The sequence below is a fragment of the Fopius arisanus genome, unplaced genomic scaffold (genome assembly GCF_000806365.1).
Source record: "Fopius arisanus strain USDA-PBARC FA_bdor unplaced genomic scaffold, ASM80636v1 scaffold00210, whole genome shotgun sequence".
Taxonomy (NCBI): Eukaryota; Metazoa; Arthropoda; class Insecta; order Hymenoptera; family Braconidae; genus Fopius; species Fopius arisanus.
In genome coordinates this window covers 91,711-107,534 of record NW_011887949.1, presented here as the reverse complement: position 1 = coordinate 107,534, position 15,824 = coordinate 91,711, and the positions used below count along the sequence as shown (strand labels likewise).

At 38.9% G+C, this 15,824-nt stretch overlaps 4 protein-coding genes across 6 annotated transcripts in view; 1 reads left to right on the top strand and 3 right to left on the bottom strand.

The window, feature by feature from the left end:
- Positions 1-1,826: 1,826 nt before the first annotated feature.
- The window catches only part of Ance-3 (angiotensin-converting enzyme Ance-3), a gene marked incomplete at its 5' end in the record, with an annotated part of 29,239 nt that continues 15,241 nt past the window's right edge, over positions 1,827-15,824 (top strand). Inside the window, 8 exon segments of the mRNA XM_011314775.1 lie at positions 1,827-1,985; positions 3,220-3,316; positions 3,930-4,073; positions 4,143-4,334; positions 4,524-4,621; positions 4,717-4,886; positions 5,271-5,395; positions 6,076-6,418. Coding sequence (XP_011313077.1) covers positions 1,827-1,985; positions 3,220-3,316; positions 3,930-4,073; positions 4,143-4,334; positions 4,524-4,621; positions 4,717-4,886; positions 5,271-5,395; positions 6,076-6,418 — 1,328 coding nt within the window.
- LOC105272579 (proline-rich protein 4) lies at positions 6,487-8,088 on the bottom strand. Of its 2 annotated transcripts, none has more exons than XM_011314770.1 (2): positions 8,040-8,088; positions 6,487-7,960 (listed from the first exon to the last, which is right to left on the bottom strand). In XM_011314770.1, the coding sequence occupies exons 1-2, from the start codon at positions 8,049-8,051 to the stop codon at positions 6,794-6,796; spliced, it is 1,179 nt and encodes a 392-aa protein (XP_011313072.1). In that variant the 5' UTR covers positions 8,052-8,088; the 3' UTR covers positions 6,487-6,793. The 2 variants fall into 2 exon arrangements, with proteins under 2 accessions (XP_011313072.1, XP_011313070.1); XM_011314768.1 differs by having other exon boundaries at positions 8,034-8,086.
- Positions 9,369-11,085, bottom strand: LOC105272580 (uncharacterized). The gene is made up of 2 exons (XM_011314771.1): positions 11,026-11,085; positions 9,369-10,428 (listed from the first exon to the last, which is right to left on the bottom strand). The coding sequence occupies exons 1-2, from the start codon at positions 11,041-11,043 to the stop codon at positions 9,463-9,465; spliced, it is 984 nt and encodes a 327-aa protein (XP_011313073.1). The 5' UTR covers positions 11,044-11,085; the 3' UTR covers positions 9,369-9,462.
- The window catches only part of LOC105272581 (proline-rich protein 4), a 7,523-nt gene continuing 2,268 nt past the window's right edge, over positions 10,570-15,824 (bottom strand). The window contains exons 1-3 of one of the 2 annotated variants that reach the window (XM_011314772.1): positions 13,558-13,633; positions 13,270-13,453; positions 10,570-12,812 (exon numbers count right to left, since the gene is read on the bottom strand). In XM_011314772.1, the coding sequence (XP_011313074.1) occupies positions 11,749-12,812; positions 13,270-13,453; positions 13,558-13,569 (1,260 nt within the window). In that variant the 5' untranslated portion in view covers positions 13,570-13,633 and the 3' untranslated portion in view covers positions 10,570-11,748. Of the gene's footprint in view, positions 12,813-13,269; positions 13,454-13,557; positions 13,634-15,824 lie in introns of those variants that run through there. The other variant, XM_011314773.1, reaches the window with a different exon arrangement.

Genomic DNA, 15,824 nt, shown 5'->3' with positions numbered 1-15,824 from the left:
TCTTGTTTTTAACTTTTTTAAAAATGTTTAATCCCCTTCCCCATTGCGGAATTTCTATTTTCCCTTTCGTTCAATTTAACTCCAAAACTAAACGAGATACTTAATTTTTCGTTAGAATCTTTTTGTTAGGGCTAATTGAGAGCTTTAAAATTAGTTATTGCAAGAATTTCGATAACTCCTTTAGTTTCGGAGATAATTCAAAAGAACTCAGTGAAGAGCCAGATTAATTTACATTAAGAGGCACTCGTGTCTCTTCCATCAATGGTCGACTGTAATTTTTTTTTTCATGGGTCTTTACTTACCAAAGTCGCCCACATAATGAAATTGATCGCTTCACACCGGGTGTGATAACACTACCAGTATTTTCACACCATTCTCATAATATTCGGTTGACGACGTGAGTCATTAGCAAAATATCGGAATGAAAGTTTCGGGGTATATTTCGGGGGTTTATTCACGCTGGCCCCATTTCTTCATGATTATTTCCGGCTAGTTCATGACTAATGCACCCTAGACCCGTAATTTTCCGAAGTGATAGGTATTTCATTTCAGCCGAACGCGAAGGACACAGTTAAATCAATTTGATAAACTACATTTCTCTCATATCAACGAAAATTATCAAAAATTTTTCGTCCACGAATTTCAAGGACTACGATCTCCGATTTTTATCCGATATTTACAGAATTATTTAACCAATCCTAGAGTTTTGTCTCTTATCATTAATCTGAGCAATTTGACAATATTTAGTAAGAATATTCTGAGCTGCAAAGGTTAGATGAAATTATAAACAATTATAAACGATGAGGGAGAATATTGAAGGTGATGAATAAAAATTCCAACTAATATAATCGAATAAAATGTCTTTTTAATTTCGCCGTTGGGTCGAGAATATTTTAGTGAAAGAGTCCTCGACCCGATCTCAGGATTCGCGTCCCCAATTCCCTCATGCTCACCCTCACAATTCTTCCCCATCATCATAATCATCAAACGCTTAACGTGCACCTCAATACGGGAAATGTTCCCAGGTGTTGCCATTGTCTGTTACCGTCAAGTCACAACATTTTAGTATTACGTTATTACCCAAGAGACTAGCCCAAAGAGCTTTATCTACTCAGCACGAACATTACTACTCACCACCGGATCACTCACAATGTTCCCTGGACTTTCCATAGAGTCGCGTGATTGTGATAGTAACAATTATCACCATTACCTCATCATCGAATTCGTTTATTCCTGAATGAAAAATAGCGGACACCGCATTGTCGACTTTAATGTTCTGTCACGGTGACAGAATAATTCAAAGAAAGTAAAACGGATGGAGTGAAGAGCCTTCAATGACTGAAACAAAAACCTCACCCACATTCTTATCAGCAGATACCAATGCCTTGTGTAACACTCCCGCTCTTCCTGTTTTACCTTGATAAAGTTCAATAACTGCACTTTCTCACGATGCAATAACCGAGATAAACACTAAAATTACCCTAATAACAATTTTCCGATCAATCATTAAACATAAATGAACTTGAGACGCTGTTCACTCTAATTACCATTACAAATTATCCGCTCACTTGATGTTATATCCCAGGAATGAACTGGTTGAGATAAAAAAAAGATGTTATTGTTCTCGTGGGAAAAAATCGTTCTGCAATTAATCCATTAATGAGTCAATGTTAATTTTCATCATAACGAATTAATAGGACGTAATTTTAAGACGTGCGATTATTCGTACATTTATTAATTAATTAATCAAGGAGTGGTAAGAATTGCAGAATATTCGTGCTGTTTGAATCTTCATGAATTAAGTGTTATCTCAAATTTTGATGCAGTTGGAGTCGCAGAGGCAGTACGCAGAATTCCAGAATGAGGCGTGGCACCTGCTGAACAAGTTGGATCCTCTGAATCAACGCGATGCCTTCCTCAGGAGGCGCCTCAGGTACCTGTCTGTGGTGGGTCCTGCTGCACTGCCTCCTGATCAATTGGACAGAGTCAGTAGATTTTTATGATATTTTTACTTCGTTGATTAAGGCCACAAGTAAATCAGGTCACTACCTGGGGAGTAATGTAACTGAAAAATTCCTGGCAACCGCAAGAGTCAAGTGTTTTTCTATCGCTGCTTCTGGTATTCATGGAGAGGATAAGTGTGCAACCAGGTGGAACGCATAGGGGACTGGTTTTTAGGATTGATCGGTTGGTTTTATCAGGGAGACCTGCAGGCTTCGGGAAGTGAAACTGTGAAGGACGTACTGGAGAATTTTCTTTTTTCAAAATTAATCATTCGGGAAATTTGTTATAGTAAATATCACTTCATTCAGAAATTTATTCAATTTTTAGATAATTAATTGATACTAATATAATTAATTAAATTCAATTTCAATTAAAGGCGGTAATTTCTCATTCGTCCCGAAAATTCAAGAAAATTGGATTCTCCACGTTAAATGAAATCATTACGTGAATTTTCATCATTTCCACGATTTTCAGTGCGGCGTGGATCTAAAAATTGAAAATTACCAGAATATTCAAGAAATTAATAGAATCCTCACTGAAATCATCTACACAAATTTCATGTCACTTGTTGCTGAAAGTTTCAATTTTCTTCCTGGAAATTTCAAATATACTTTTGCAGCAGTGTACTCATCACCGTAATACTCATTACACAATTACTTTACTTAAAAAATGTATAAATTAACAAAACGATTCTTCCAAACCCCTCACTATTTCCATCCTTCTGTCTCATGTCTTACCTCGACTAGGTCATACTCTCCCGAGCAGTGTGAGAATTAAATGTAATAAACAGCGAAGTGCCATATATTTTTAATACGTTGAAGAAATAAGACCTCAAGTCCCCATTAACTGCAAAATAAAGGAATTACGTAATATATTGTGAGGATTGGTATGAAATGGGACAGAAGTGGCAGTTGAATGTAGCCTCTCCCTTTCGCGTCCTTGTGGATTCATCAGAAAAAAATGTTGTAAACAGAGTTGGCATCTTTTGATGGTTGTTAGTGTTTTGAGATGTTTATGAACATGACTGATGCACAAAAGGTAGAGTTTTACTGTACATATTTATTAACTGCAATGAATATATCCGCGACTATTCAATGGGCAGAGGATTCAGACGATTGCTGCGTGTCGGTGTTGCATAATTTTCTGAGAATTATTTACAGTAATTTATTCGTTATATTCAGGCTTAATGGGTTTTCGCCTATTCTCTTGTTGCAGTACAATCGAGTCATTAATGACATGCTGGCGATTTATAACTCGGCTACAATATGCGCTTATAATGATCCATTCAAGTGCGGACTTAGATTATATCCAGGTATTTATATTTTTTATTAATTTATGTGAAATATTTGATAAATAATACGGCTAACTGAGTATTATATAACTTACCGCTAGGTAAGTTACCCAAATCATCGACAAATGGAATTAATAATTAAAGATTGATGTATATTAATATTAAGAAAATAATAAATAATAAAATTAATCATATCTTCTCTTTAATAACAACTAATGAATATGCAAAAGTTTTATTTAATAACCTGTGCAGACGAGTGCATTCGAATTTTAATAACCAAAAAGTCAGTTATTAAAACTCGAAGTAATTATCTGGCCCCTCGCAATTAAATAGTCTCACGTGCGAGCACTGGAAAATTCGACAGAAATCATCCACTTAAAATTCATTGAACTGGTCGAACGTATCAATTACAAGCGCAATAAAGTGATCAATTTATTCATCTCATTTCTAAAAGTGATTTCCATGCAATCGTGTGCGTATCGAGAAAGCTGGAGTTATCGCGATACGCGTATATCCGCGCAAATGTGCATGAAGTGAAAATTAGTCGAGAGTGTAATGCGGCAATGAGAGAAAAAAAAAGTAATGAGAATTTGTTTCGTCTATAACGACTGACCTTATTCCAATTGTTCTGTAGAAATTTCGAAAATAATGGCGAAGAGCAGAGACTGGGACGAACTACAGTGGGTCTGGATGGAGTGGAGACGAAGAAGTGGAACACCAATTCGTGATCTGTACCAACAGCTTGTTCGACTCAACAATGACGCAGCTCGACTCAATAGTGAGTTAAATTAATTCATTGATTTTCATAAATTAATGCACAAATCAGAGACACGCGATTTGTGATTAGATTTCACTGATGCTGCGGAGTACTGGATGTTCCCGTACGAGACGATAAACTTCCAGGCGGAAGTTGACGATGTTTGGAATAATATCAGACCGCTTTATGAAGAGCTTCAAGCATACATCAGGAAGAGGCTGAGAGATCTGTATGGACCTGAAAAGATCGGCAGGCACACACCACTTCCCGCTCATATTCTCGGTGAGTTTGAGCCGTGTCATTATTATTCATTTATTAATTAGTCTTTTCGCGTGATTTATGAAGGTAATGATAGCTTCACGAAGTTGTGCGCTCATATGATGATTATAGGCTCGCAAAGCGCGCCCCAAATACTAGTATACGAAATGTTCCCACAGTAAGAATCCAATGACTGATAATAACCCTTCTCAGGAAACGTTTGGGGCCAATCCTGGACAAATCTTCTAGACATAACCACACCTTATCCCGGTAAATACTACATGGACGTGTCCGAAGAAATGCTGGCGCAGGTAAGTACCATTCTCTTCAAAGTGAAAACAATAAAGCCAATTGTATAATTTTATTATCAATCGCCTGATTTCCATACATTTGATTTTATTTCCAGGGATACACACCCATAGACATGTTCCGGGTTGCCGAAGAATTCTACCTCTCACTTAATCTTAGTGCACTGCCACCTGAGTTCTGGGCCGGAAGTGTTATAGCTGATCCAGGGGATCGGCCATTAATCTGTCAGGCTTCCGCATGGGATTTCTGTAACCGAATTGATTACAGGTAGACCATTAACACACAGACCAAATGATTATTGGCTGGACCATTCAATCAGAACCGAGAAAAAGCGATAATGCAATCAAATGATCTTAACGATCAACTTTTTTATTTACAATTCAATAAACAAAAAAAATGTTCTTCCGTTTATTGAGAAAAAATTATTCGTCTCCACCACATAACTAATTTCAATTGCATAGATTTTCTTTTGCATCTAATTAAAAATTAAAAAATTCAGTTTATGGTTGCAGCGAGCGTGTGGGGTAGTTGCATACAGTCGCATTCTTCGAATTACCATCCCCTATCCACGCCATTATAACGCGAGTCTCTTGTATTCCTCTTATTCCGATTTTTTACATAATTACAGAATGTCTTTCATGTCTTTTGCAGAATAAAGATGTGTACGAAGGTAACAATGAAGGACTTAATAACAGTTCACCACGAAATGGCGCACATCCAGTATTTCTTGAGATATAGCCACTTGCCCCGGGAATTCCGAGACGGTGCTAATCCAGGTGAGAGTCGAAAATACGAAAAATAGGAAATAGAATAGAACTCTTACGTGAGCCGGTGGCATTCTTGAGTGATTCACCCGTCTAAAAGAATTGCAAAGCATAACAGAGGGGGGGATGAGCTAGATGCGTAAAGTAGGAAGATAGCTGTTTCTGGATTGAAACAGGAAGATAGCACTAGCTTTTACCAAGTAATAGCGTTGAAAGCAAAACCCAACGAACCAATAGTACTCACAATTTAAGTTATACAATATGACTCGTAGCTTCAATCCTCGTGACATCAGTGTCTGTCGCACCGGATTGTTTGATTAATTCAAGCCACTGCACCATCAAGCTCGTGATTTTAATAGACGACAATTTATGATAAAATACGAGCACGACGTTTAGAGACACGATAACCACTGAAATATATGTTTTTAACATTGGAGTTTATAATTATAGCACTTTCACCACAGCCACTGGTGATTTTCACAACCGGAAAACTCGGTTGACTCGATGCACACACGTGCAGGAAAGTCTTCCGGCATTTTATCATTTTTTATTTTCATTAATTGCAATATGAATGCTCGATACGCATTTAGATCGATAATTTCACATGCTATTTACAACACTGCCATTACCTCCTATTATTCCCGCCACTCCTTCAGGTGATTGAATTCATTTGATTTCATTATCTCGTTAAGGTTTTCACGAAGCCGTTGGAGAAGCTGTTGCCCTCAGTATTGGTACACCCAAGCACTTGCAAACTCTGGGATTAGCGAATAAGTACATCGATGAGCCTGAGGCTGATATAAATTATCTGTTCTCCTTGGCAATGGAGAAATTGCCACTACTGCCGTTCAGTATCGCTGTGGATAGATGGAGATGGGATATTTTCAAAGGAGTTGTTACTCGAGAGGAGTACAATTGTCATTGGCATCGTCTGATGGAGCTCTACGCTGGAATCAAACCACCAGTTTTGCGGTCTGAAGATGATTTTGATCCTGGGGCGAAGTACCACGTGCCTGCCAATGTACCTTACATTCGGTGAGTACCTAAATGAACTTATTCTTACTAATAATAGGTATCTATAAGTGAAAGAAGAACACCACGAATGCCATCTTTGGTTTTTTATTAATAAAAAATCTGGTAAAAATATACAAAAAACAGAATAATCACTGCGGTTGCGGCAATTACCATTGTCTGCAAGATAAATTTTCATTGATTTACCTGAATTGTGCAGAGAGATATCTAATAAGGTACCACATGATCACAATTGTGATCCTTGAATCTTGTGATTCATCGGAATTGATGATTCAACTCCACCTTGGATTCCACTCACATTGAAAGAATGATGAAAGAACAATCAAAATAATTTCCATTAGTATCTACTTAAAAATAGATCAAAATCAACGATTCCCTTTAGTATCCGTGGGACTCGATCTCGCCGCCGTGCTCTCCCCCGGAGTAATCACCACCGGAGAAGTCGTGGTGTTCAGGCTCGTGATGCTCATGATGATGTACATGATAGGGTACAGGTACTTTGACGGGATAAGGTACGGGTTTGGCAACGGGATAGGGCACGTGTTTGGTGATGTGAACAGGAACTGGTCTCTCTACGGGGACTTTGACGGCATAGGGTACGGGTTTTTCAACAGGTACGGGCACAGCTTTTTCCACGGGATAGGGTGCAGGTACGGGAACCTTGACGGGATATGGAACGGGCTTCTCAACGGGATAGGGTACAGGCCTGTCAATGTGAACTTTGACAGGATAGGGGACAGGCTTGTCGACAGGATAGGGCACGTGTTTCTCTACAGGTACGGGATAGGGCTTGATAACGTGAACTGGGTAGGGCCTGTCAATAGGTACCTTTACCGGATAGGGCACGGCTTTCTCAACTGGATAAGGTTGGGGTACGTGAACCGGTACTTTGACGGCATAAGGCACCTTCTTCTCCACTGGGAATGGCTGTGGCACAGGCACTTTAACTGGATAATGAACCTTTTTCTCAACTGGATAAGGCGCTGGTATATAAACCTTGTGAGGTACAGGCCTGTCCACTGGCACGTGCACCGGATAAAGCACTTTTTTCTCAACTGGATAAGGAGCTGGTATGTGCACAGGTACCTTGACGTAAACTTTTACCGGTACTGGAATCTTCTTCTCCACTGGATAGGGCTGGGGCACGTGTACCTTGACTGGATAAGGCACTTCTTTTTCCACTGGATAGTGAACCTTCTTCTCAACTGGATACGGAACTTTGATGTTCTTCACTATGGTTATTTCCTTGATCTTGGCCTCGTGATGGTGATCTTCGAGACCACCGGAATGTCCGCCGAAACTCGATTCACCACCGTAGCTTGAGTGACCTCCGAAGTTGGAGGAGTCGTGGCTGACGAAGAGACCATCGTAGCCACCTCCGTAGTCACCCTCTGAATGGTAGAGTCCTCGTTTCTCCTGTTTCTTCTCGATCTTACTGTCATCCACTGCTGTGTCGGCAGATGGTGAGGGCTCTACCTCTTTTTTGACATCTTCCTTGCTGGCGGCAAAACTCACCAGCATGGACAATGCCACAACCACTAGTATCTGTGAAGAATAATTGATCAATTAGAATGATGAATGAATGATGGTGAAATGATTTGAGACGGGGATTACTGACACTCACCGAAATCCTCATTGTTCGCTACTCTGTTATCTGGTCTTCGTCCAGAGATTAACTGGATTGATCCCCCCTTGCTGGAATCCACTTTATATATGCTCCAAACGAACTGCTTTCCCCGCCAACAAAATCCTAGGCATAGTAGTGCCTACTCCTCGTCGAAAGTGAAAGACTATTCTCGCTGTGTGTGCAACAAGGTGTACTTTACATTACGCCAAAATATCTCAACCACAACGTTACACTGTTGAAGATTAACCCCCACTCAGTCGGAAGATATGAATATTTTTTTTCACTTCCATCAGACGATTTTGACCACCGGCGTGGGAGTACCGGAAGAATCCGCAGGATTTCCTCCAAGAATTTCATGAATGTTTCATAGAAGTATTTTGACATACCGAGTTTCCGGTAAGATCTGCTGATTCTGTCGCATAAATTGATTTGACGAGTTATCGATGAGATTTCCGTGAAAAAATAATTTAATTCATCAGAAAGGAAATTTTTTTTTTGTGGCACTGATACTCTACCCAAGTGAATCACAATAGTATTATATATAACGAAATCCAGCGATGCGTGAGAGCGAGTAAATACCGGAAGGAGGATGTACATAGATGCCAGCAAAAGGGCAATGATGTAAACCGCAAGAGGCCGTTACTCCTTAGCGAAGGAAAAGTCTCATAAAGTCCGAAAAAAAAAAAAACAAACTGAGTTCTCCACTAATTTGTTGAGTTCAGTTGAATCTCCGGAGCATTATGATGGAAGAATCATACGATTTTTTTTATTTTTCGTGCCATCGCACAAGATGGACTTTGGTGAAAGTTTAATTTGCAACGAACAGATGACGTGATATATTCCCTTGGCGCTTCATACATCGGCTTTCGACTGAGTATAATGATGTAGCACTTGTGGTGTCATATACTTCCGCCTTATCTATTGAGTAACAATGCACCTAGATTACATACCATAATGAAAAATATGGAAAAAGTTGGTAATGATTGTGTGTCAATATTAGTTGTTAAACTATTATTCGCTGTTCACACTATTGGTGTACGAAAGTCCATTTGACGCTGTAGAAATTCTTTTCTTGACTAGTCACTAGGAGTTATGAACATTTTCCTCTATTATTTTTAACACCTGACTGTTTTTTTAATCGCCTGTATTCGAGTGAAAGGGAGAGTGCCGGTTACAGTCGTATACTTTTGCTGGATTGCAAGTAATAAACGAGATTTTCCGGCGGATCATTTCTCATCTGTCAAGGTGAATTGAAGAACGTGACAAAAAGAAAAATGAAAAGAAAAGATTAGAGGAACGCATCATTAAATAAATGATGGAGAATTGTTCGATAAAAAGTTGTTTAATTGGCAGAAGTCTTTGGAAATTTACAAACTTATATTCCTGGAATTTTAACACATAAATTCATTAAGAAGTATTATTACGGTACACGGCGTTGTCGTTTTCCCTCGACGCCTGCTCCGGGTCTGATCTCTGCTCCCTGATTGACAAACTTCACCTGCGGCTGTTGATAGAAGAAAGGAGCTGCGTAATGATTGACGGGGGGATTATAATAGAAGATAGGTTTTGTTTCAACCTGATAGATCCTCACGGGAGGAATGAGAGGTTTTATGGCAGGTACCACCTGAGGCTGTTCCTTCCTCTTCGGGGCAGCGGGTTCCTCTGGTTTACTAACTCGTGTTGCCTGATGAACCGGGACAAACTGATAATGACTGTGCTGATAAGGATTTCCGTAGGGATACTGTCGTACGAATCTCGAGGATGTGAAATCTCCAGTGGAACCGAGTCCTGGTGAGAATCCCAATGGTCCTCTTCCGAAACTAGAGCCCAAACTGCCGAAGGGCAGTCTTCCAATGCTTTCAAAACCTGGACTAATGTTGTCCTCGTCCTTGGTACCACCAGAACCACCACTACCACCACTGCTACTGCCAAATCCTGGGCCAATGTCATCTTCGACGCTTGAGCTACTCCCGAATCCTGGGCCAACGTCATCAAAATCATCACCTCCTTCGGGACCGTAACTCGGTCCAAAATCGTCAGCCTGACGTCTGAATAAGGTGTGCTTTATCTGTTTGACAGCCAATTCACCGGCCTCCTGTTCCTTCTCCATCCTCAGCATTTCATTCCTCTGCTCGGGGGTTAGAATTGTATAAATAGGAAGTTGCTGGGTAAAGTCATACTTCCTAACGCTGGAATGGGACGCGCGTATCGTTTCGGTTTCGGTCGATGAATTACCAGTTTCCAGTGCCTTCTCAACAGCCTTCTCTGCTACTCTCTCCGCAGCACGTTCAACCGCTAACTCAGCTGCTCGTTCAAGTTCCTCCCTCCGGCTAGCGGAACTAGTCAGGGCTAGACAGAGAAAGGTAACACCTACCAACTGCACCACCTAATTAAATCACGCACAAGATTCGAGGGAATTATTCATTATGCTAATCAGATGTGTCGAGATGCTTTATTTGCTAATAATTAGTTGATCTTGGTAAAGCCGATGAGTTAAGGGCGACGGGGAGGGAGTCGACGTGAGGATTTACATTTATTCGCGCTTTTTTTTTTAGAGACTCATCAATTCGTAATGAGTTGAGCAATTTTTTGAGTTTTTGGAGAAACCAGACAGAGTGAACGGGTTTTAATCGTTTTATGTCACAATATTTAAATACATGGTTGTATTACATAAAAATGATGGGTTCGGGGATATGATTCGTATGAAAAAATTCTGTGGACATATTTTGTAGGATTTTTTAGAGGGATTTAGACTATTTGATAGACGAATGATTTACAGACTACGGGCGAATGATTGTGGACATTTTAGATCGCTATAGGAAATTTCTTTTTCAATAATTAATAAGAGATGACAACATTGAATTTTTGATGAGATTTGTCTCGTAGATAGATTCAAACTAAGATGTTCACATAATTTATTCATACGTGATCGATCAACAATAAATACTACATGAAATGGGTAAATGAATATAAGAGTACGAACCAGATTTCTGTCTCTCATACTGACGGACGATCTGTCAAAATGTGTCCTAATCCCACAAGTTCCAACAATAAACTAGTTGCCAGATGATCGGTTACAAGCAATATTTATACCAGTTGTACTTTCCCCAAATGCACTTGTAAAATAATATTCAATGACTTTTGTTGTCTCACTGTCTGTAATTTACCTCTTACCAAGAAGATCGAGCATTGCCTCCATTGTTTTCATGGGTACTATTATACCCCATTATCGACTTTATAGTTTCAGTAATTCAGCCAATCCACTGGCTCAGCAAGTCCACAACATTCAAACTCCTCTATTTCTACTATTCGTTATACCAGTTTTTTACCGCCAATCGATCTTTCCTAGACTCTTAAAATCAATTTCTCTGTTTCTCAGAAATTTCCAAACGTTCATTTTCTATATAAAACAAAACTTTCTTCAAATTACCAAAGACAATTGGAATTGACTCCAATTACGAAATCCTTAAAGATAACAAAACAAAGAATATCATCAGCACCGACAATTGGGATATCTCGTTCTCTTGACTAGAGATCATCGTGGAGCTTGAACAAGTGCTGGAAACAAGTGCCACTGATTGGCATAATACCTCGTCATTATCCCGAACGCACTCAGTGAATTACAGCGAATCACAGTGCCCTAATGATACAGGGGAGGAAAAATGAGAAAAAAAATAAAGGACGTGAAGAGGCTCTCTGTCTTGCCCTAGTTGCTATCTGTAACATGAGCACCTCCCTCTTTCACCTCATCACTGTTATCAGACTTGTCCCCAGCCCCTGGATCGTCAGCCATAGCATCCAGGTAATTTCTCGACATAGCCTTTCCTTTTTCAATGATCGCTTGAGTAATACCAGCATTGACATTAACCTCCTTATCAACGTGTTGGGATTTCTTCTCCAATGCAATTGGAACGGGTCGGTTTTCCGGTATCTCAACGGGATACGGTATTTTTTTGTAAACAGGATAGGGCACCTCTTTCTCGACAGGGTAAGGCTGGGGTACTGGCACCTTAACGGGATAGGGTACGTGTTTGATTACCTGCACTGGAACTGGTCTGTCAACCTTGACCTCGTACGGTACATATCTTGTCTTGTAAACTGGATAAGGCACGGGTTTTGTAACTGGTACAGCATAGGGTTTCGGTATTGGTACAGCAACTGGCCGATCGACCTTGACCTCCACCGGATAATGGACCAATTTGTCAACTGGAAATGGTTGAGGTACAGCGATTGGAATCTTCACGGCAACTGGTATGTTACGCTCCACTGGAAATGGCTCTGGTACTGGTACTTTCACTTCATAATGAATCTTTCGTTCGACTGGAAATGGTTCTGGGATGTAGACCTTGTATGGGACTCGTCGCTCTATTGGCACTTGGACAGCGTACGGTATCTCCTTGTAGATCGGAATCGGTTTGGGAATCTTCACTGGAACTTTGATCATGACCTTCACTGGGTGGTGAATTGGCTTTTCGATTGGGTAGGGCTCTGGCACTGGGATTTTAACTGGGTAGGGAATCTTCTTCACCACTGGATAGTGGATTATCTTCTCGACGGGATAAGGCTCTGCTACGTTCTTCACTATTGTCACCGTCTTCTTGTCGTGACTCTCGTCCAGGACGTGCTGATCCTGCACCCGGGACTCCACGTTGGTTTCTAATCCAGTGCTGTCTGCTGCATTGTCTCGCACAACCTGAGACTGCACCACTGTCAGGTCCATTGTTGCTACTCCTGATTGGTAGCCTGCGTAGTCTTCCTGACGAAGAACGCCTTAACATTCGTAAGAAGTTATTCCCTGATTGACTTTTTATTGATTATTCATTAAATGTCATAAAATAGATACGCAGATATATATATATATCGATCATAGATATAGATCACGCAGCTCATAGATCATAGATATATAGATCACACAGCAGAAAGAAAATTCACCCTCAATCAAATTCAATGGCTAAAAAAAATCGCTCAAAATTCGTTAAATAATTCATAATTATAATATTAAGTTAAATTTTCATAATTATAATATACACATACAAATATATTTTCAATTTTTATCAAAAAATTCAATTTTCTGAAGTGATTTTGATGCATTAATCATACTTCCATTACAGAACGAAAAATCATACATGACGACTGCATTTAATATATTGTTATAAATTTAATTTATCGAATACATTTATTTAACGTAGAGTGCGCACGAATGTCAGTTAAATATTTTTTTACATACCAACATTGGGATCCTCAAGGTCATGTGGATCAATCGTTCGGTAACTGTCTAAATGTGGTTTCTCCCATGAATACCGGTCCTGAGCTGACATTCGATGTCTACAATCGAACTTTACTCTCCCATAATTGAATTGTTTCGCTGTTATCATCGGTAGCAGTGCCCACAACATCCAGGCCACGTGTATCTGTTGAAAAAAACACGTTGTAAACTTCATCTTCAAATTTTCATTGAAACTCATCAATTTTAATCCACGATTTGTACTATTTTATCATCACTAATGAAGCTCACCACGTGTCCCATGACGATAAATTATTATATTATTGATAAACCAGAGGATTCTTGATTGCTCTTTGTTGGATTGAATGAGACTGACGTTTAATCCATGCGAGTTTTTCTCCTATATAATACGCTTGCTCGTGCAAGTGTGTCATATCTTTCACATTTAATACAGTTCTAGTGCACACAGGTGGGCCAATGCCCATGTGTTAATACTTTTTTCTTTGTGAACAACAATAACAATTGGGAGGGGATTCAACTTTCATAATTTCGCTAGGGTCCACGACCCCAATCATTGGAATCATAGCAAAGCGTTGAAAGTGAAGAGATCGAGGTGTGATGGCTTGGATTGATTAAAACGCGATGGAAAATCACGAAACTCATAGACATTCATTTATGGTGTTGATTATAATAAATGAGAAGATGAGAGAAGGGATTGAATAAAGCGGGAGTTAAATAATCATTGTTTTTACAATTTTTCCATCTTTTTCTCGTTTTTTATGGACTTTATCAGCAGCTACTAGTGAATATTCAATCAAAGGCTATTTAATGAAAAAATTCCATTTCACGCCTCATAAATTACAGTTATTAAAAAAGTTAATGCCTAACAGAGTATTTACAGAATGGAAATCATTCTTTATTGTTACAATCGTTTCTCTTGAGAGCCTGTTTGACGCGAATTTTTTTATTTCTAAATTGGCTGTAACACGGGAAAACAAAAAATTACATCACAACTACTTCTCGTTCTCAATAAAAAAAAACAATAATAATGTGCCACGAAATTTCTTCAATTTCGTAAACCTGTCATTTTTCCTTTTGGAATTTTCAATAATTTTCTTTTCACAAACAAATGGACTGAATGCATAATAATTACGAAACTATCTGTTCCAATCTTCTGAACGATTTACGAGGAATTAGTCCCGTAATATGGGTTATCTAAATCCAAATTAATTTCGTGTCTGCCACTACAAAATCAATATTTACGATCCCAATTCGATATTACCCAACACTTGTAAGCTATTCAAAATATTTATCAACCGTTGGGAAATCGTGTGAAGTTTCACTTTCGATCCAATTCATTAATCGTAGATTTGTTGTATGATGATCGAGAGATGTGTGGAGAACGAAATTGTTTCGTGGTAATGAAAGAATTTTTCCCAGCAGTCACGCAATTGTTTTTAATGTACAAGTGATTTTTTTATACTGAAAACGATGGGATATTCGAGGTATAACAATGGTTTCTGTCACGACAAGTGTTTAGAGCTGGAGCAGATGTACAATTAAAAGCTGGAAATAGTGGGAGTTTAACATTCACAACCGTGGAATCGGTTTTGTGAGGAGTAGTTGGTGAGATCGATAAAAAAAACCGATACAACAGCACCTGATATTCCTCGAGGAAATGATGAAGTTGAGGTTTCACTCTTGGGAGGGAATAAAAATTATTTAGCTTGACAGACTTCCTTCAATTATCCCAGTTATTGTTGCGTGTCGTTGTAAATCAATCTGAAAATTATTTTTTCCATGGGGGTTTACCTTCGGGAGCCTTTTGTTTATCGAAAATTGAAATTCAATGGTGGGAGCCCCAGATTTCGATGTGATTGACGTATGCGTAATTTTTAATTGGAGAAAACTTCACTTCCAATCCGAAATAGAATTTCTACTGTTCATTCTATTCAAGGATTTTTCAGGCGCGAAAATTTTTACAATATGATTATTTATCTTTTCTTTATCGGTATTATTTGCATTGTGAAATGGAATATTCGATAACTGGAGACATTGCAATCGTGAAAAATGGAATTTCTTTGCGAATGTGGGAGTTTTCTCCATCAGAATTTCTCATATCTCTGACAGAATCCATTGAGGATGGAAAGGAGAAGTGTTATTTCATTCCTCGAGATGAAGTTTCCTTATTTGCGGGTAGTCATTGAAGTTGAGTTTGAGGAAAAATGTAAAAAGAAATCTGAGAAAATCTAAGGTAATTGAGGAAAGTTCGTGAAATATCAATGTATTCACTAAAATTTGAAAAATTCGAAATTTTCAAAAAAGTATCAGGGGAGCATGAAAATCAAGGAGGTATTCACTGAAATTGAAAAATTCAAAATTTTCAGAAAAGTATCAGGGAAGCATGAAAATTGAGGAGGTATTCACTGAAATTTGAAAATTCGAAATTTTTGAAAAAGTATCAGGAGAGCATGAACATCGAGAAGGTATTCACTGAAATTGAAAAATTCAAAATTTTCAAAAAAGTATCAGGGGAACATGAAAATCGAGAAGGTATT